The sequence below is a fragment of the Melospiza georgiana genome, chromosome 2 (assembly GCF_028018845.1).
Source record: "Melospiza georgiana isolate bMelGeo1 chromosome 2, bMelGeo1.pri, whole genome shotgun sequence".
NCBI lineage: Eukaryota > Metazoa > Chordata > Aves > Passeriformes > Passerellidae > Melospiza > Melospiza georgiana.
This window is the reverse complement of record NC_080431.1, coordinates 109,724,125-109,746,852: the sequence shown is the minus strand read 5'-3', so window position 1 is coordinate 109,746,852 and position 22,728 is coordinate 109,724,125. Positions and strand designations below refer to the sequence as shown.

General features: G+C 35.6%; 1 protein-coding gene across 1 annotated transcript in view; it reads left to right on the top strand.

Moving 5' to 3' along the window:
* DMD (dystrophin) overlaps positions 1 to 22,728 on the top strand; it is a 1,043,539-nt gene that overhangs the window by 673,948 nt on the left and 346,863 nt on the right. Inside the window, 1 exon segment of the mRNA XM_058043463.1 lies at positions 4,262 to 4,426. Coding sequence (XP_057899446.1) covers positions 4,262 to 4,426 — 165 coding nt within the window.

Here is a 22,728-nt window from a genome sequence, read left to right as displayed (position 1 = left end):
AACACAATAGGCAAACAGACTATTATTTTACATCAGGTGACATACTTTATAAAAATTATTCCTCCCTTTATACCTGTTATCATAAGAACTGATATTCCTTTGCATCTGCAGAGCTCTAATCCTTCTCACAGTGCATGCACACAACTGTGTGCAGACTGAAAAATAACAATATGAAGCTCAAATGAGAAATAGCAGTGGAAAATTGGAACAAGGAAATTATCAAGGTGATATAAACTGCCAATATGAGCTTAGGTAAGGTTTGGCACCAAAGTAATCAGATTGGGGTAGGGGTAGAATCAACATAGTACTGTGTTGTTTAGGCTACTTGTGGGGTAAAATCACGCAAGAGATCAGGTTCAGATGGAACAGAAGCAACCAATGCAAGTAATTTTAAAATTCATAAGGAGAAGAAATTAAAATACTTAGATGAAGACCTAGGTTTTGAAAGTATGCAATTGTTCAAATGTCAGATATCCTCATATTTTAAGAGATTTTTTTGTGATGACAGTTTTTTTGTGATTTTTTTTTTGTGTTTGTGTGTTTTAAAGAAATGAGCAAAATTTAGAATAAGTAAAATTTAATATGTGGGAAATGCTCTGATAGTTTCAGATTAGAATAAAATTGAATATTGTGAAGACCAGTATCAGTTGGTAAAATTAAGCTCTTCTGCTGTTTCGCCATTTAGAGCTTAAATCTTTCCCATTATTCTGTCACTAAGCTTCCAATTAATCTTACTTAATTAGCACTTGAACTAAAGTACAAAATTTTAGATGTATCACATGCTTTGAGATTAATGTTTTGACTCTTAACATTGAAATTATATTGTCCTTTGATGTTGAACTCAGATTTGTTTTCTTTGAAAGTATAATCCATGTTTTTGGTGTTTCCACTTGCAAATTTATTTCGCATCTTTGGTTGCAAACCAAGGGGTATTGTCAATGTCCATCTGTTGTGAAATAAGGCAAAGTTGAAAATGTTTGGTTTGTATGAAAGGGATAACCCAGATTTTTAGAAAAATGTTCCAACTGAAGTTAGTTTTATTCAATTCATTTTTTTATTTGCACCCTGTCTTCCTTGCCAGTCTGTAGCACTGCTTCATCAGGCCTGTGTCTGTCCTAGGCAGACCCTGGGGAAAGCATTTCATGTTTGCCCTGTTTTCACTCTGCTGCTGGTTTTGCCTTATGGCCACTGTTCCTATTGGTTGCCACTCTCAGAAAAGAACTTCAGCCACCATCTGATAAAACTTGGCAGTCTTTCTTAAATAGGAGGGAAAGACATGAGATACCAAAGGGAATGAAAGTAAATAAACACTGGAACGTTACCCCAAGACAACAAGTGAATAAAAGGAGGATGGGGCCCAAAGCAAAAACATAAAAGAGAGTATTGAAGTGGGACACTAGCTGCTGCTCATTGCTCCCTGGAGGCATCCAAGAACTTCTACCAACTCATTCAGAAAGCCCAGAAACAACAGCTGTGGGACTGTTGTGGCTCCCACCAGGACTGGAATGCCACCTCAGGGGTGCATCTCCTGGAGCTGTGAAGAGCAGGCTGGAAGGACAGTGAGTAAAACAGTAGGGAAGATTCTGGAGGGCCCCTCTCCACATGTACTCCTCTGCCACAGGGAGGGCATAAATCCGAACAGCCAGTCATCATGTCCATGTCCAGTACTCCGTGGAGGTTTTCCAATTTGTGCTTCTGGTGAGCTGCAGAATTAGCTCAGGAAACAAGCTGTCCCCCAGGAGACAGTCTGCAACAGTACCTTGGCTTGATAGGCAGACTTGTAATTACCTTAAACTCATCAGGCTCTAATTTGATTAGCCAGCTTGACAGCTTTATGCCAGAGCTTACAAAAAACCCCAAACAAACCACAATGAGCTGAGCTGGCAAATGAAATCCCTGATAACCAGAATCTAAGGCTCTGATTCCCACAAAATGGCATGTGACACATTACTTAGGTTTTACAAGGAATTGCCTTGTTAAACACTTACCTGTAGCCCTAACCTGAGTTGGTGAAAGTTTTTTATTTATTTCCTGTTGTTCTTTTTATCTCTGTGGTAAAGTTAGATGACACTACCATATATAATTAACTGATTTAATAGATTTCTTTATTTTTATATTAAAAATATTGCAATCTTATATTTGTGCTATAATTTTAGAACATACAAATTTGATACAATTTGTAAGAAGAGGCTGCATTTATTTAAATTACAGTTTACCTCTCATCCTAGGTGGGATAAATAAATATTTTGAAAACAGTGGCTGAAGTACAGCTTGTCACCAAATCTTAATCATTCATCTTCTGCTGCTCTGGATGGATTATGCCTTAGTATATAATTGGTTACTTCCCCCTTTCTCTTCCTCTCCTCAAAACCTCTACAATTTTTTTTTCTCTCTCCTATATTACACCCAAAATACTTGATTAATGTTGATTGGAAGCAGATTAATTTAAATTTCAGATATTCAGAAGTTAGCTTGGATTTTTATCTGCCTATGACTACCTATTTTCTTTCAGTTGTATTTCTGTGGAACTTATTTACATTAATATTAAAGCTAGTAAGCATTAGAGATTAACATTCAAAAGTTGTAAGAAAGATGAAACCAATCTTGTATGAAATTAGGCCAAGGTCTGCATAAATTTTGAGTTAACACATAAGGGAAATGAATGCATTTTTAATTGTTTTCTTTCTTTTCTGGAGCCATTTTGGAAAAGCAGATTTTTAAATTATATATTATATATATAATAAATTCTATGAAAACATATTTTTAAATTGTATTTTAAAATATTAGGAAGATAGTAAAAGTAATTTTGTTTCATGGATGTTCTTCATTGAATAGGATTTTAAGAGGTGTTTATAATGAACAATGGAGGCACTGTAATATATGGCAAACCAACTTCTTGAATTACAAATACCCCTTGCATACAGTCTAAAAAATGACATGCAGGGATTAGGTAGAGAAATTATTTTAGTACCTACAAATCAATATTCTCACAGAAAATTTTTAAAGAACCGTACATGTAATGAGACAGTTGTGCTCCTTGCATTCTCCCAGCAGCTGGTGGCTTGGCTTTGGTATCACTCATTGCTTACATGACTGAGCTTGGATTTATTGTTTTCTGAAAAATTTCAGGGATTAGAAGTACAGGGCACTAATACCTCGGTAGCCAGGCAATATGATAGCGGTGCTACCACTAAAGCTGCTTAACTTTACAGGGAATGTATTTTATATTGTGTGTCACAGAAACATCATGTTTTGCCACTTTTAAGAGGGTTACTTTGGTAAAAATTATGCTTTAAAAAATGGACATGAGGAAATCTTACTTTTCATGATCTGGAAAACTAACCACATTTCTTGGCTGATTTTACTGATGAACCTCTATAGTTCTGGATCTGCCCATGCCCTATATTTGCTGCTTTGTTGTTTTTTGGGTTTTTTTGGAATGTACAGATGGTTTCTCCCCTAGGGTATGTTTGCTATGTTGCCCATGGTGTGGAGTTGTAACACCTCGCCTCTCTAGCTGTCGAAAACAGTCTGAGAAGGACAGCATGGAGCTTTGTTGTTGGCTCATTTATTGCCAGCCTGTTCCGTTTACTCAAAGTGCTTCAGAGATGAATTTGAACTCTGCCATTCAATGATTCTTAATTTCTAATATTGTTGGCATAGAAGAATGTGCTTATTTTAAAATCTGACTGCTTTGAATGCAAATCAGAAAACCAAGTTGCCTGATATGAATTGAGGATATATTTCAACATTATTTTTCTTCATTGTGTGCATCTGCTTATGCATCTATGGATCCAGTTGGTAACTCTAGACACCTCATAAGAAAATATGCTTATAAATATCTACATTTAAGAGGTCAAGAAAGGTTAGCTATAATTCGAGTGATCAATTTCATGTCTTTAATTTTTTTTCCTGATAGAAATTGAGCTTTAAAACAATTACTATACTGAAACAACATTTTTTTTACTAAAAACACTGAAAAGCCTGATAGTAAAGTTTGGCTTTTTAAACATTTTATTTTAAGTTTTTGTATGTGTGTTGTGGTTTTTTGCTGGGATTTTTAGGACAGACTGTGTTTTAACTGAATTTCAAGATACCTGCCATAATAATTTGATTGTTAGGTCTACCTTCTCTTTCTCTTCTTCAAGTATATAAAATTTGTATTTTAACATTTTATATAAATGTATATATGTGTAGCATTAAATTGTTTTCTAGTTTGTGGTTTTTTTCACTAAAAAAATGGCTTCTGGTATTTTTTCAGGTGTCCAAAGATCTTCCAGAAAAACAGAAAGAAATAGAGATTCTGCTAAAGGATTTTGTTGAACTTGATCAACAACTAAATCAGGTGATATTGTGGGTAACACCTGTCAAGAACCAGCTAGAGCTTTACAACAAAGTGGGTCAGCCAGGAGCCTTTGATATTAAGGTAAATTTTCCTCCAATTAAAAAAAGCATTGGAGTACTTAGTGGTCAAAAATTCAGTTGCAACATCAGGTATATAGTGTTTATTAATGATATAACTTTGAGGCAGAAGTCAGCAATAGTTCCCAGAAGTTCAAAGCTCTATGAATTAAGGAAACATTTTATTCTTTTCTGTTGAATGGTTTCTAGTGAGAGGGCTGATTAGAACTAATGGTTCCAAGATGATATATGAGTATAACCTATTATTTTTGCCATATTATATACATGAAAAAATAGCCCCAAAAGTCAATGCATCAAATTTTAATATAAAGTGAACTAAAATTCATTATAGCAGTGTTGAACCATTAAAGCTATTTCATTAAATCTATTATGACTATATGAAAATCAGAACATTTAGGACCATAATGGAATTCTGATATTGCAAGGAAATACATTTAGCTGCACAGATAACACTCCAGAGTCAATAAAGGAGATTATCTAATAACTGTGAGAAAAATATTTGTAATCTGATCTTTGATATATATTTAAGTATAAAAAGTATGCCTGTGTACGGATTGACTGAGGCTAGAGGAATTAAGGGTGAAAAATACTGCCTAGAATCAACTGTCCTGCTGAGTGTACACTTAGATCTTTTGGCCTTGCTCTTTATCTATGCATACATGGTCTTCAAATAAACTGAGGAAATATTTAAAGTTCAATATATAAAGTACAATATATCATCAAAATCTCTGAGGTTATAGTTTATAGTAATTCAGCATCTTGTTCACATAGGTGAAGATTAAACAAAGAGCTTTGTTTTGTATCAATTTGATGGTGCAATTTTCAGTGTAAAATGAAGAAAAATATGAACATTGAAAATTTTCTTCTCTTGCAAGAAATGGAATAATACCTGCTCCTGAAGATGCATGGTTTTGCAGAGAGTGTTTATTAAGTTTACTTTAACTTAGTTTCTGCTAAGGAACTGGTTTAATGCCCAAACACTTTCTAAGCCATGCAATCACATTATAAAAAACACTGAATCTCAAGTCCTGTTGCAGTCCTATAATTGACAGAATGAGTTCAGAAATAGCATTTGTTCCCTTTCTAAAGGATAAAATTAGTGTAGCTTTTTGCAAATGTCATTGTATGTTCTGAATGACTGATGGAATTTTGGTTTCAAGAAAACTCCTTATTTCATGTAGTTTAACAAAAATTTTTAGGTGATTCAAATATTTTTCTATTTTGTTCCTGTGTTTCTAGAATGATTCCACCATTGAATTTTTATATAAAATGAAAATAAAATAGGGCTAAATTTCTACAAAATACAGGACTATAGTTTTCCATACTTATTGTAAGTTAAATGTTCTGCTTGGCTCTTCCATCTTGTGGTGATGTGACTAGACTATTTCAGAAAAATGGTTTAAAGAACAGGGAAAAAAAAAATTAAAAATCTGTAGTCCTGAAATGGAGGCCGGAAGTCATGTATGCCCTGAGAGGTGGGGTGGCAATGAAGAGTTCCAAAGAAACTCAAATATCCTTTCTCTCTGTGAAAGACTCCGCCATATTTCCTTCACAGATAAATTTATATCACTTTTTTTTTTCCTTTATATCACTTTTTTTTTTTCCTTTATATCACTTTTTTAGAGTGACCAGTTTTGGTTGTAGACAACTTAGCTGTGATTGCAAGAACTTTAAGGATTATAAGGACTACTACTATTACAAGGATTGTAATCATATGAAGTGTATTTGCTTCTTATCTGCATTTTATCTATGTGGATTGCTTTTAAAAGCCATAGATTTAACTTCTCTAAGATGTTAAATTAGGTTTATCCAGACTGTAGGTTTCTTTTGATAGAGAGACATTTTTACATTTAAGACACTTTATTAATTATCTCTGAAGGCAGATTATATCCTCAGAACCTTTTTTTAAGATTTAGCAGAGTAAGACCATTAATAACTACAAAACTCATTAAGAATGAGTAGATATAATTTAGGAAAGCAGCCTATTCTTGACAGTGTTCAATTTTACCCTCAACTTCAAACATGCACATAAAAATACATATATAAATTTCAACATTGTTGAAATGTTTATATTTATGTGTATTTTTAAATTTCTACTCTAATTGCAATTTAAATTAATTTAAATTGCTATGGCTATTGTGTACCTTTAAAAAAGTAAGGGTATGTATGCTACCTATGGAAAGGATGTGTCTTTTGCTCTGGTATTCCCAGATGCTGTATAAATATTCAACGTTTATTCTACAACCATTTTAATGCCTTCACCAATATCCAAAGAACACTGAAGTCTCTCCTATAGGATTTCATAACTCCTTTTCTCAGAAACAAGAATGACACTTACGATCACCTAGTAGAATGAAAATCATAGTGATAATATTTTTAGAACAGAGACTGGATACAAAATTTTACAAATAATCTATTTGGACATTCTAAAAGCTTGGAAGCTATGACGCAGAAGTTTAAAACTGGCCATTGCACTTCTAAACATAGCACTGAAGTGGAAAAGACCAGGTTTATGTAATTCCTCAGGAAAACCAGACTATTTTGATATAGGATTTGATGTAGTGGCTTGCAAATTTTAACTTTAATTTCATTTGAGACATTTCATTTGTCTTCCATGAAATTTATGTCAATGTTCTTCACAATCTTACTAAGCCTGCAAGGTAAAGTTCTCCTTTCTCCTCAGCCATTAAGTCTTCTCCTGACTCTTCTGTTTTCTAAGTTGTTTTTTCAGAAAAAGAGTGCAAAAATTAACATGAGCAGGTATTAAGGATTGCAGGGTTAATAATTTCTAAAAGCCAGAAAATTGAGTGTTGGAAATTTTCTGACCTCAGAAGCAGGTTGAAATAAATGATAAGAACATAGGGGGTGGATAGGTAGAAGACAAAGAGGGCGTGGATACGTGTTTATTTTAAATGTCTGGCTGGTGTGTCTTTAGCTTGTTAGCAATATTATGCTGAAGTAATATGCCTATTTTAAAGCAAGATTCTTTCATTTTTACTTATATTTAGCAAATTTCAATTACAGAAATTTTTGTTAGCTGAAATTCAAAATTGATACAAAAAGCGAAGTGCATCTAAAATACCAATTATCAATATTCTGAAAGAATTTTCTAAAATACAGTGATTTATTTCTCTCAAAACCATAGCAACCTTTGCTTCAGACATGCAACTATAATCTGATAACTATCATTGAATTTTCTTCCTTATATCAAGGGGTATAATAAATGTAGGTCCTTATCAGATAATCTGATTTTACCTTTTAAACAATATTGATCTATATAATACATGCATAATGATTATATAATGGAGAATGTTTGGGAATTTCACTTTCACAACTTACGTTGATAACTATTAATTTCTCTAAATTAATTCCAGTTTAAAAGTTTGTAGCTTTTTTTCCACGTACCTGCAAAAATCAGCTATTTAAAAGCGATGAGAAGTCCCTTAAATTTGCTAAGAAGAAAAATTAAATAAAATCTCCAACAGTGTTAGCCTTTAATGGTGGCACAAAAGTAATTCTATGAGAGTAAAAAAGGGTGCAACCAAAGGCAAAATTATTACATGTTGTTACAGAGAACTTGACAAAGCAAGACTTTGAAGACACAATATATAATTGGGCTTGGCTACAGGTAGAGCAATTAAAATCCTTCCTATACCTCTTAAAAATACCTCTCTGTTAGTAATTAGGAAGCCCCCAGGACCATTTATTGGTCTAGAGGTTGATTGGTGCAGCAGAGCTCGCATCCTTTCAGCAACAATCCCAACAACCCCCAAGAACAGAGTTGCATCCAAAGTTCCTGTTGCTGCACCTGTGGCTGGTGCTAATCCCTGCCCATGCCTGGATATTGCCTCAGACCTTGCAGTTTGTCCCATGCTGGAAGCAAAGCTCATAATGTAATAGTGTGGGTAGTTATGCTGAATAACTTGAGCATATGCCCTCTCCCTTTTTAGTTCATTACTTCTGTCACCACATAAAAAATCAGGGAAGGATGAAAATTAGTTATACTAAAATAAAAATTGTTAAGATTTAATTATTGAGATGTCTCTACTCAAATTAAGGTGCAAACAGGATCATATGCTGAAGTCAAAAATACAGATTTTATTTAACTGTAAAATGTGAGGTAGAGAGATAGAATGAAACAGAAAAGAGAGGGGAGGGAGAGAGTGAGCAAGAGGAGGAGACAGAGATGAGTTGAGCAGAAGATAGCACCACCCATGGATCCAACAGTGCCCTGTTGGTCTTCCTTCACCATGGGCATCTTGATGGAACTTGGGGGCCCCAAGCACATTTAAAACTTTTCACTATTTAAAGACTCTTGCAACCAAAGGAATTAATGTTCGTTGGCCAAATAGTTCATGGTCCCAGATGCTTAATACCTGTTGTTTCCTACACTTCAATCCCAGGTTTAGTAAAAACATACATAGACAGACAGGCTCTTTCCTACTTCACAGTAATGCAATTAGAAACCAGAAGAATTGAAGATGCAGACATAAAGAGGTTGGACAAGTCCAGCATGTTCCTTGGTCACCCATGTGGAGTAAGACCTTGTGGTGACCAAGGTACATACCAGGTCACTTCATAGTCCTACAATCCCTGGAACATTCTCATTTGAGGTTTTGGGCAACATCTTAGCTTCTAAAGTATGTACAAATGTCAGCTTTAAAAGCAGCAAAAAATGTTGAGAAAAATGTGAACATTATTAAATTGTAGAAACAAACTTTTTAGATATTCAGTCCCAGAAAGCATAATGTACTCTGCAACAGCATTTACTATAAAATATATCTCCTGCTGATTTTTTTTTTCCTTTCAGCTCATTCTGCTATCATAACTCTACACTTACCTCAAAGAATTACAGTATGGCTCAGTAAACTCTAATATATTTTATGCCATTATGATTTGTCTTCATAATTTTCTTGGCCAAAATTTAGAGGCTGTAGTGCCACAATTAGGACCCACACCCTCAGCTTTAATAACTCATTTCTCAATATGTAAGAAATGTATGTATTGAATAAGAGTAGGGAAAGGATTCTTCATTCTCAGGATGTAGAAAACCTCTGTACTAGTGTTTGCTTCCCTTATTATTTTCATCCTTAATTACAGTTTTGTTCTATAAAGTGTCAACTATATATATATTTTTTTAATTTAAGAAACTATCCAAATAAATCAACATTGAAGTGCATATTTGCAGGCTACAAATGTAAAGTATTAAGATAGATCTTTGTTCTTTTTGTTGAATATTTTTTCACCACATTGATGTGATCATTTCCAATAATAGCATAATATGTAGACTGCACCTGTGAAATACTCATGTATATGCATGGGGAGAGCATGAAATCTACATCTTTAAGAGAGTCTTGACTCCTCTGTTACTTGTGAGCACTGGAATGCTTCCAGGTTTGCAGTTTACCATCTTCTCATGCATGTAGAATACATTTCATAATGTGTCTTTTATAACTCCGGTTTCCCAAGCTTGACAGTATGTCTGTCTGGGTTTGTTCTTTGACCTGGGTTTACCCTGATTCAGATAGCTATTTTGCATGATTTAGTATTCATACTTCACAAACTTAGATGATATCATCATGAATTTTCAATTTTACAAAATGGTGCCAAGGAAATAGTACAACAGTTGTTTACATTACGGGATGGAAAAAGATTGGAGTAGTTAACAGAACAGCTCTGTTTACAATACAGCTTCTGCCAGCATTGGTATCTAAGCTGTGGGTGTTGCAGCCACAGTCAGTGGATGGAGCCATGGCAGGAGAACCAAGGTCTTTCACCAAAGACCTGATGAAGCTCAGCTCTTGCTATGTCATTGCTTTTTACATGCTGGTATTTTATTTTTTAATCAGTAGCTTCTCTCAATACTATTGACTGTGTAATGCCTTGATTTTCCTGTCCTTGCCTTCAATTTATGTTGATCAACTTTATTTTTCTTAGCTACTTTTCTTCCTCAGTCAATAAAAAAATCCACAGCTAAAGATGTGCATTTTCTAACTCCTGCACATTCAAATACCATGGTTTTGCTGGTTTTATTGCCACAATCTTTATTCATATAAGTAAACCTGAGTCCTAGGAAGTGATGACTGCTTTTCAGCTCTTAATGCAACCATATCCCCACAGTGTAAACCTGAGGCTCTGCAGGATAACATGGGTGATATGAAATACTGTCTGTCAGGGAAGGAATTTTGACATGAGGAAGTTTTATTTAGCATTTTCAGATCTGCCTGGTTCCTGACCCTAACAGCACTATCTCCCATTTTGTCTTGCTTCTTGGGCTCTCTAAGGGTAGCCTTGCTTCTTTCAAGTCTGTGGCAATTTCATAGTATTTTGATATACATTTTCCAGGGTACTTTGGTGGTATTTTGGGCTAGAAATGTGTAGGATATCCATCTAACAGCAGGAGATAGCAGATTTAACAGCAGAGAAAGCTCTGTAGCAATTACTGAAGTATGGACATCCATGAACTTCTAATAGGATAGTCTCTAGCTTCCCTTTTAACCTAGACACCACTGACAAACATTTTCCCAGTTTGGTTTTTTTTTCTCCAAAAATATTAATATTAAAAAGAGCCTCTAAAACAAGCCCAAAAATATTGCTGGGCTATTGAGATATTATATGAAACATTTATACAGAAACATTTAAAATTCCAGCATGCAGTATGGCAACCCTGCAGCTGACTTTGAACAGTCAACAATTTGTCATCTCTGAGATATGCATAGCAATTGTATAGTTGGTTCAGAGAAAGGTCAGAAGATACTACTCTGGTCATCCAGTCAGACCTGCTTTATAAAGTCATCTTTTCTGTTTTCTGCCTTATTTTCTGCTTGAACTGCAACACACCTCTCTCAAAAATAATAATTAAAAAATCCCAGATGAAACCAAGCCAGCCAAGACTGTTTCTAATTTCCACATATGAACAGTCATCCGCATCTCCTGGTAAATTACTTCAACGGTTGAGTTAAAAACCTGTACATTTTTCCTCAGCTGAGCTTATTTAACTCCATCTTTTTGTCACTGCTTTGTTTGACAAACTAGAGAGAGGCCCAATACTGTATTAATATACAGTAAAACTAAACCCTGTTTGTTCACCATCAGTACTGTTCAAATACAGACAAATAAGCAAATATGGAGTATCTAATTAGCATTAGTTCAAAAAACAAATATTGTAGTGGTCAAAGCAAATATTTTTTGGTCTCTAAAGGGTTATCTTTAATCACAAGCTTTTTTTTGGCTAAGTCAGATAATTAGAGTCTAAGTAGGTGGCAAATGTTGCTATAATGGAAGTTATAGTCGCTTCTTCATTGTCTCTTTAATGGAACATTTAAGCACATACATGAGCACTTTGAAATGTTTATTCTGATCTAGTCATCCAGATTTAATATACTTAAACCTTTTAGGGATACGTTATTCTGAACATGTGGATATAGACCTATATTTTACACTTTGAAACAGCCTTGCCTACGGCATCAACAATCTGTGGAGCTCCAAAGTTATGGCTCAAGGAAGTTGTGCAAATACTGACCTTTATATCATCTTACTGACTGTTCTGTTGAGATTTGTTTACTTCAGTAGCAAGAAAAAAAGGGGGAACTTGGAAGTGATGCTGCTCTAGTTGACAGCATAAGAAAATACCTTCAGAAAATCTAACCAACTTTTTTTCTAGATTTATCCCAGTTTTCTTTTTCCTCTAAATATTTGTTTCTGGATAGTCCTGTTCAATCCCAATTCTGTGTATGACAGGACCCCAAGTCATTGAGAGTTTTGATTAGAGATTTCCAGATGTCTTGTTTACAGGAACAACCCTAGAAAGCTTCAAGTCATGGTTAAATTAATGCTGTATTTTGAAGAACAGAGTGAGAATAATGGGGTTTTCTTAAGTGTTTAAAAATTAGAATGACTGGATAAGACATATCAGAAGTAAAAGCTTTCTTACTACAACCTACTGCAACTGTGACTAAGGCAAAATTAACATTTTGCAATCTGTTACAGTCAGATTGCACTTTTTAAATGTAGTCCATGCAACATTTGTGGTATGCTAAGGCTTTAGAAAAAGATTTTAAGTGGGAGTTAAAAGCTTTTTTACAGCCAAAAAATAAATCCAACTTCTTTCTAATATATACATAGTAAAGATGCTTTATTGTGTTGTGATGTAGTCAACAAGATATTATTAGCCAAAAACAATTTTAGAAACTCAATTATGTAAAGAATGAAAAGTATGTTGTCTAGTAAGCTAAGAAAAGCTTATAAATTGGCTATTGCTTATTAGATTTTAGTTGCTCATAAATTTTAGCTGCTACTGTGGATTATTTGTTTATTATTTAGTGTTTGAAATGTAAGAGTCAGTATTTTTGTAAAGTCAAACAGTCAAAGTCTTCTGAAAAATTTTAAATTTCTTCAGCTCTGATCAATTAGCAAAATAAAACTTGTTGTTTTCTTTTGCTCCCCAGTTTTGCAGTCCAGAAACACCTTTGTTGACCTAGAAAAGAGATATCTAGAATCTCTGATATCTTTTATTACTGATAGCAATCTTCATTTAATAACATTTCCTTTTTTTTTTCTCCATCTGAAACATTTTAAGTTTCTGAGGCAATGAGATTTTATGTAGTGAATTCCTACTGCAAATACAAATTTTTGAAAGAACAAAACTGCTTCAGAAGAAAATGAACACTAATATTTTAGTGCGTAAAGGAACCCTGGAACATACTCCAAATTTGCCAAGGATTTGTGTACTTTAATTTTGAGGTTTGACTAATGTAATCCAGAAAACAAAGGATGAATTCTATATTCTCTACATTCTATATTTTAAAAGCCATTTCACCTTCTTAGTTGTCTACTATATTCTTAAAATCAGTACTTTTAGATTGTAGAAATAATCTTAAATTAATGGAAAAAAGTCCATTTACTAGTTTGGGTCAAAGTGTATGTAAAACAGCAGCTTTTTTTCTCTGACTCCTTTCCTTTCCTTTCCTTTCCTTTCCTTTCCTTTCCTTTCCTTTCCTTTCCTTTCCTTTCCTTTCCTTTCCTTTCCTTTCCTTTCCTTTCCTTTCCTTTCCTTTCCTTTCCTTTCCTTTCCTTTCCTTTCCTTTCCCTTTCCCTTTCCCTTTCCCTTTCCCTTTCCCTTTCCCTTTCCCTTTCCCTTTCCCTTTCCCTTTCCCTTTCCCTTTCCCTTTCCCTTTCCCTTTCCCTTTCCCTTTCCCTTTCCCTTTCCCTTTCCCTTTCCCTTTCCCCTTCCCTTTCCCTTTCCCTTTCCCTTCCCTTTCCTTTCCCTTTCCTTTCCCTTTCCTTTCCCTTTCCTTTGTCCTTGGCAGCAAATGCAGAAAGTACACACAAAACTTCTTATGAGGAAACTAATAATTAATCAAATTAAAATACAGATATTTTATAAATAAATTAAAATACAGATATATAAAGAAATTAATTAAATTAAAATACAGATATTTACCCAACCTTACTCCATATTCCTCTCTGTCTGGTTGAACAAGCTGCACAGTTTAGTAAAGGCACGCATCAAGTAAATGGTGTTTAGATTTTCTTCTTTTGCATTTCTGGACTTTATTTTAATAAGTTGCATGTTACCATTGTATACATTTACATGGGGTCCATTTACACTTAATACTTTCAGGAATTCTTTGCCACTGCAATGATTTACTCTTTTTAGCATCAAAAGGCCTGGGATGCTCAGCTTGATTCCAGTTCCCCTGCTGTTAAAAGAGGAGCTGAATCTGCTCTGTTCCAACCTGAGGAGACAACCCCATCCTTCATGTTCTGCAAACCTCTGTGGCTGGTGCTCCTTTCCTCTGCAGGAGAGCTCAGGATGTGTGGGATGGAAGGAAAGGTATGGGGAGAGGGCACAGAGCAGAGGGAGGTGGTACTGCCTGCTCCTCCTCCTCCTACCTGTTGAAAGCCTTAGGAGTCATCATCCCTCCTTCTAACCATAGGAAAAGGTTAAAGCTGCACTTTCTGGGAATCCTTTCTGGTCTTTAATTCAGCTCTGCCATTTCCCCTGGAAAAGAGTTTTCCAGGGTGATTGTGACAGATTTAGGTCATTATAGATGTTGAGGACCTGGAAAAGATGGACAGAAATGCAATTCCCATTTAAGGAATGGATGGAGAAATGACACTTCTGGATAGGAAGTGAGTTGGTGGAATGCAGAAATTCATGTTTCTACTGCTAGCTCACTGAAAACCCTGCTGACCCTTTCAAATCATCTTCTCCAGTCTATATAACAAACCACTTTATATTTTCCAGCTACCTTTGACTCTAAATCCTCTTGCAATCTCAATGGTCCTTTCTCTGCTTACTCAGTTTCCCAATCTTTTACCTTTACTCCCTCCTTACCTCTGGGTCATCACTCACTCCTCCTGTGCTCCTCTACACTTGAGTCCTTTTCCATGGCATATACTGCCTTATTTTTGCTTATACTGCTTCAAACCCTTTCTGAGTGTAGAATTTATCTCTGTTTACTCTTTGTGGTTGTCACTTTTCCTATATTTTAAATAGCATAATGAGTTTATTTTTGGCAGATAAAAACTGACCATCCTTAACAAAATGTGAATAACCTTTTATTTTTAAAAATTAACATGCATTTGGATTTTCTTTGATAACTTTGAATGACAATAAGAAGGCTGTCAACTCTTGTCAATCACTTCAATATATACTAGACAACCTTAAGTTAGAACAGAAGAGAAGAGAAGAGCAAAGCTGAGGAGTAGCAAACCTTATTCTAGATAAATAAAAGAAAATTACTCCACAGGAGAGAATGAAAATGCCAAGTGGACATTGTTGTATTTTTCATCCATCAGTGATCATTTGTCAGATGTTCTTGGCAATCTGGGCTCAGATAAGTCAGATTTTTACACTTTATTCATTTTTTTACCTTTTCATTTTGCTTACACATGTTTAAAGGAATAGTTTTAAATACAATAAGAGGTAGTGTAGTTTGTCTATACGAGCACATTAGGAATATGTACCTCAGAGATCTGTCTCATACTCTGGCATCAGTGTCTGATTTGGCAAAAGGCTGAACTGGGAAAACCTGTGATGATGACATTTAAACATTAAAATATCTATATCTTGATATTCTGTGCTTAAATCAGTTATGGCTCTTCCCTGAAATTTTCTTATGGGACTTCAAGGAGCAATCCAATCTATGTTTTGTTTGTGAGCTTTGAGCATTTAAACAGTGTGTCCAAATCTCTTCTGAAGAAATCTATTCCAATTGCAAGAATATTAAACAATATTTGCTGCAGGTGGCTTGTGAAAATGCAGCAAAACTTTCCTAATGAGTAATCCTTTTAAATTTAATATATAACAGAATTTGCAGCCATAAGGATGGATTGCAAGCACTGTGTCCCAGCATCTCAGGAAGTTAAAGATTTTTGAAAGGTGATCAAGTATTTGATGTGTAGTAGTACTGTTTTATTTGAAATAATGGATAATAAATCAAGATGTGATTTCATTGTTGAAAGCATAACCTTTTAGAAGTGTGAGTGAGTTAGTTAGAAGTTAGTGAGCTAGTAGCTCAGCTTTGGTTTTTGGCTTCCTCCTTGTACTACTGATAACACCTCAGGCACTATTCAAAGTGTTCTTAATATAAATAAACAAATAAATACAGAAGCAAACTTAGGGAACTGACCGGGCAGTTTATCAAGGCTAGAGTGAAGTTAATACCAAAACTATAGTTTGCTTCAGTGTAGTTATGTTTTCTAAGATAAGAAATTCCCTCTCCTAGTCAACAAAACACAGTTTTCTAACAATCTCATTATCTTTTTCATAAGTTGCATTCTTAACAGTAAACATTCTATCTCTTCAAAACACAGTTCTTGAAAGGTCTTGGATATATTCTTGTTAATAGCATATTATTTATGAAACAGTAACTCTTCTTTTGTAAGATTATATTTTTTTTTCTCTACTTATCACAAGCAATTTAAAATACTGGAATCTGAAGAGGAGCTCATTCAAATGAACACTTACAGCTGCACAAGGTCCTATTAATTTTGATTTCATTTGCTTTAGGTTGATTGCTATGTAATAAATACTAGAATCAGGCAATGTATGTCTTTAAAGTTTTTTGTACATTGGAAATGATACAAAGTTTTTGTACCTGATAGATATTTGGATGTTAGATTTTGCTGATATTATTTTGGATTATATTTGAGCAAAACTTGGTTTATTTTTCACTTGCTGATTCAAGTTAAAATTAAAATGTATGCCTAAAGTGATCTTAGTTCTTTCTCACACTAAAATTAGTGATAATGTGGAAATCACTCAATCCTGTTGCAGATTTTGTGCAAAACTTCCAGGTAAAGGCAGCTTTGACATAGAGTGCAGTGCTGTAAAGCTTAACTCCTGTGAGATGCTCTTGTTAAGAGAGTCAGTGTTTTTCACTGGAAAAATTATGCAATTCAAGAGGCTTGGCAGGGCAGGTGGGAATACTTTCTAAAGAGTTGTTGTGGGTTAATGATGGCAGGCAGCTCAGCCCCACACAGCTGCTTGCTCACCTCCTGCCCCCTCCATCCCTACATTCCCAGTGGGATGGGCAAAAGAACCATAAGAGCAAAGATGAACAGACTGGGAGGTTGAGATAAAGACAGTTTAACAGGTGAAACAAATCTGCCCATGCAAGAAAAGCAAAGAAAGATTTCATTCACCAGTTCCCAAGGGCAGGCAGGTGCTCATCTATCTCCAGGAAAGCTGGGCTCATTCATGAGAAAAAGTTACTTGGAAAGAAAGGTTCTTTTGCTCCAGATGTCTCTGTTTCATCCTTCCCACATCCTTTATTGCTGAGCACTAGGTTTGGGCTGGGATATCCCTTTGGTCAGCTGGGGCTGGCTGTTGCCTCTGTGTCCCCTCCCGGTTTGCTGTGCACCTCCAGCCTGTTTGCTGGTGGAGCAGCATGAGAAACAGAGAAGGCTTTGAATTTGTGTCAGTTCAGTGCTACTCAGGAACAGCTAAAAGATATCTGTGTTATCAACACTGTTTTCATTGTAAATGCAAAACATGGGGCCATCCAGGCTGCTGTGAGTAAAGTTTGGTTCATCCCAGCTATGCCCAACACATCCATGTAAGCCTGGGCTCAGCTGAATAACATTTGCTTACTAATTAATTTCATTCTTTGTAATAAGAGTTTTCTTTTTTCCAGACGAAATCAATGGTTGTGATTCTAAAAAGATTGACTTCTGAGAACATACTTATTTATGGAAATTAAAACAAAAGGTGCTACCACTCAGAGAGTGGATATAACTTCTCCATTTTCATTTGCAAACCAGGCCGTTGAAAATGAGCCAATAGCATTCTTTTCATATTATATGAACATAAATTCTATTTACTGAAAGCTACCTCCACTTCTGCTGTTGAAGTAATGTACTGGTGCAGTCTTTGCCATTCCTTCTAGTGAAACTATTGGAAGATAAATGGTAGAAATAGATCTTCATGCACATTCTTTTAAAATGATTTATCAAAGACTAATACCAGAAGATGAGTATATCTAAAACAGGCGACAGTCAAAAACCCAGTGCTAGACCAGCAACAGATTTTGATTTTGATTTCTTTCCTAGTTCCTTTTTGTAGCCAGAAACTCCTCTGAAAATTATTCCTTTACTAAACTTGAAAAGAGAATGAAAATTTGAAGCTAAGCCCTGACTAAGAAAGATAATAATAAGCAACTAAGAATTTGATGATAAAATAAATAAATATATCAATTCTTCCCTCGCAAGTTAAATTATTTTAAAATCAGTTTATTGAATAAAATTTCATTATTTATGCAATAAGGGAGAATAAACTCTGATTTCTCTTTCCTGTTTACAAGAAGAAATTTCATGTCTCAATATTTTTGTAATTATCACCAAATTTCACTTGCCAGTCAAGGTGCTTGTGGTGTTCCCCATATCTGCTACTATGTTGATCTAAATAATCTTGCTTCCTCCAAACCTGCTCTTCTTTAGCACCTAAGAACACAAAATACTAAGAGAGAGCTAGTAAAATTATTGTGACTTCCCTTATTTTCTTGCATGAATTTCTCATTTTGTTTTTCTGCCAAATTTCCTTTTTCTCTGTCAGTTCTCTTGGGTTTTGTTATTATCTCATTTTTATTATGCACTGTAAATAAGAGAGGATCTTGGTGGAACAAGAGCAGCTATTTCATCCTGTCCTGTCCAGTCTCAAACTAAAATATTCTGAATCACATCCAATCTCAAAGAATTCTGACTGCACCTTTTTGCAGTCCAACTGGATGATTAACTGTACTTTATCAGTATATGACCACCACAGCCAAATTCTTTTCATATCCTGTATCTGCAGGTCATGTCTCTACAGCTAATAATTTCATCTATCTTCAGTACCTCCAGGAAATTTCCTTTTCAGGATAGACAGCTGCAATGGATAGATAGTGATTTCTCTGTGTAGGAAAAAATTACTATATTTCATCTGTACTCTAGAAGTACAGAAGAAGCTCACAAATTTCTAATAGCCAGGAGGGAAACATGCTTTGGATAAAACATTTCATTCTGCAGAATGGTAGGTTTTGCAATTTCAGGCGCTTTGCATGGCTTAAATGTTGGGACCTTCTCAGTTCCGTATCTTTGTGGAAGATTTCCTTGTTCTTCTCTTTCCTTCCCTTTTCCAGTACTAGGAATTAGGCATATTGGAGGGAACAGAATAATGAAAAACACCAAGTCTTAAAAGACATGATATTAGCATATTTTACAAACTGCACAAAGGCTGCACTTGTAGGTTTGCAAAGTGGTTATGAACTCCAAAATTGCACTTTTAGAATAAAGAGGTCCTTCATGTAGTGGTCTTTTCTGTGTAAGAATTGTTCTCTCTCCACAATATTTCAAAAATTTTCCAGATAGGTCAGGAATTATAGTTGTATCCATTTTCCAGATTCTCATGAAAACCAGGTGTCTTTTGTTTGCATACTTTACTCTTGAAAGCTGAGTGTATGTCACAATATTCTTTTCCACATTAAGATAGCTTCTAACATGGGCTTGGGATCAAATTTTATTCTCACACATTTAGAAGATCAGTCAGTTAATGTAATAGGGGAAAGAATTAATATTTTATTTAATCATTAAAATGGCATTTTTAGAGGCAGGTGCATAAAAATTTGTCCACTAGTTACAGAATAATTTTAGTGATAAACTAATTTTACACCACTTTGACCTAGGCCACTAATGGAATGCTATTTAAATTGAATTACTTCAGGGGCTTATTTTGTACTATTTTTCATAAATCCCAAGACAGGAGGGATTTATCTGAATATGTAATTCAGATGTTCACAGAGCATTTTATTTCTATATAGAGATAACTAAATATTCAGAAAGTTATCAAACCTTTTCATCTGTTACATAAAAAGAACAGTAGTAAGACCTTGCTTTTCCTTGAATTTTATCTAAATTGATTAAAGTCTTTATTCAGGAAGTTTAAATATTGGCAACTGCATTTTCCCCCCAGTGGATTAGATTCCAACTCAAGATGGCCACAGAACTGTGTATAGCATATCTTGGATGTATTCTAATAATACTGTAGAAATATCTAAAGTGACTCCCAAGAATGCTGCTGACTGTACTGTCTGACCTACCACCAAGATGTGATGCTTACTGTGGTATAGCTGAACTTTGATGTATTTTAATTAAGTCTCCTCTGACCATTCTTCTTTGTGGTGGTTTAGCTTGTTATCCTGCTCCATGAATGAGAGAATATGCAGAACTGAGTCAAAGGAAAAAAATGAGGTCACTTTTTTAGAATCAGAATTCTTGAAAATGGGAATATATTCATATTTTCTATCTACTGCCTTTTTTTTTTTTTTTTTTTTTTTTTTGCATATCAGGCAAAAATGAAGCACTCAGAACCTCAACAGTTATTTATAATATTTTCCTTCATATGTGGAAGTAGTAATTTGAAAGATAGGTGTGAATGTTTGCTAGAATTTCACATTTACAGTTGTTAATAAAGAAGGATAATGCTGTAGGTGAAACCTTTCAAGGGGAATTGAGGGCCTGTATCCAAACTGGATCCATCCCACAGAGAAATCTTTTGCCTCCCCAGGGTCCAGATAAGAGACATAATTAAGAGACTCCCTGGACTCTGATTATTACCCACTTCTGATTGTCCAGGTCAACAGTGACAAGAAGTTCTAGAGCAATCAAAAAGGACTTCAGGGCACTGGGATGACTGTTTGAAGGGACTGGAAAAAGAAAATTTTCCTCAATCCCTTTGGTAGCAGGGAAGAATTCTGAAAGGTCCAGGAGAACACATCTGACCAATACATGTCTTAAAGATTGTTGTCATTGGCCTTTTTGATCATGGGGTGGTTTATACAGCACCAGCCCTATTGGAGAAAGATAGAACTCGCTTGTCTAAAAGGGGGAAATGGTTTCAGTTTGCAGGAGTGTTGATCTTCTGGAGGGCAGGAAGGTTCAGCAGAGGGACCTGGACGTGCTAGAACAATGGGCTGAGACCAGAGTCTCAACAAGGCCAAGGGCCACGTCCTGCCCTTGGGTCACAACAACCCCAGGCAGAGCTACAGGCTGGGGGAAGAGTGGCTGGAAAGGCCAGGAGGAAAAGGAGCTGGGGATGCTGGTCAGCAGCAGCTGGACATGATCCAAGTGTGCCCAGGGGGCCAGGGAGGCCAATGGCACCTGGCCTGGATCAGCAATAGTGTGGCAGCAGGACCAGAGCAGGGATTGTCCCCCTGTGCTTGGCACTGGTGAGGCCACACCTCAAATCCTGTGTCCAGTTTTGGGCCTCTCACTGCAGGAAAGGCACTGAGGGGCTGGAGTGAGTGCAGAGAAGGGCAGCAGAGCTGGGGAATGGTCTGGAGCAGAGGTCTGATGAGGAGCAGCTGAGGGAGCTGCAGTGGTTTAGCCTGGAGAGAAGGAGGCTCAGTTTGATCTCTCCAACTCCCTGAAAGGAGGTGGTAGCCATGTGAGGGTCTGTCTCTTCTCCCAGACAACCATCGACAGAGCGAGAGAAAATTGTCTCAGGCTGAGCCAGGGGAGGTTCTTGTTGGACATGAGGAAGAATTTTTGCACCAAAAGGATGGTCAGGGGTGAATATGCTGCCTGGGGAAGTGGTGGAGTCACCATTCCTGGAAGTGTTCAAGATGTTCAAGTTCCAAGCACTACATGCTATAGTTTAGCTGAAGTGGTGGTGTTGGTCCAAGTGTTGCCTGTAATCAGAAAAGCTTTTCCAAACTATGTAAAAGTACTAATATAAAGAGCAGTTCTTTAATTCAAGCCTTCAGGTGCACAAATTACAGCTATGCAGGCAAGAAACATAGGATTTCTACAATTTTTATAAGGTCAATTAATTAGTCTATCTATCAGGTACACCCAATTGCACACCAGTTGCCCTGGTGACCCACCCTTGGGCACCTTGGAGTGTGTCCAGGTGGTTCTTGTTTTGTCTCTCAAATGCTGGTGCAAAAGAAGATGTCTTTGTTAGAAATTCTTTTCTTGACAATAAGACTAAACAGAATTTCAAGAATGTAACATGTTAGAAAGAATTAGCTATTGTTCTAAAGTATGGAAAATGGTAAGAAAGTTCTAGAAATTCTACAACTGTATATTAAAAATCTACAAGGCTACAAATAAATGAAAAAGCTAAAAAACTTTAGGTATCAAAAGGTTGGACTTGATCATGGTGGTCTTTCCTAATCTTAATAACTCTGTGTGCATGAATAAGAAGATCCATCTCTGAGAATTCTCATTACAAGTTACGCTCTTCTACATCTAAACACATGAAAATCATATTTCAATGTAGTTTTCCATTATCATGTTTAATGTATACAGAGATTTATATCTAGTTTTTTCATAAAAGTTTGTTTGAAATTAAAAGCAGCCAAATAGTTTTAGATTTTAGATTTATTATATTTCCTTGTTACACATCACTGCCTTGTCTTGATAAGTAGAAGGAAATTGCTTAGTGCTTCTCTTTTTCTGTGAATAAATTCTCTCCCTTAATTTTCATTTAACGTACTGTCTTGCTAAAAAGAGGTCATGAAACAACTTGAAACAAGAGGTTTTGAAACAACTCACTATACTAATTTCAAAGTTGCATTTTTTTTTGTTTGAAAGCTGTAATTAAGATTCCATTTTTGTATTGAACTTCACTGTGAAGACACAGGTTTAATCACTCTGAACTTCTCCTACTGTCCCAGCAGAATATGTCCAAAAGATGTAAGCTCATGGGGAAATTGATCCCAAAAGTTACCAGTGTTACCAGAGAAAGTGAATCAGTGCTTGTGATTCTTAAATAGAGTAGACCACTGCTGTAGACTGGGCCTCCTGAAGTATGTGCAGCAT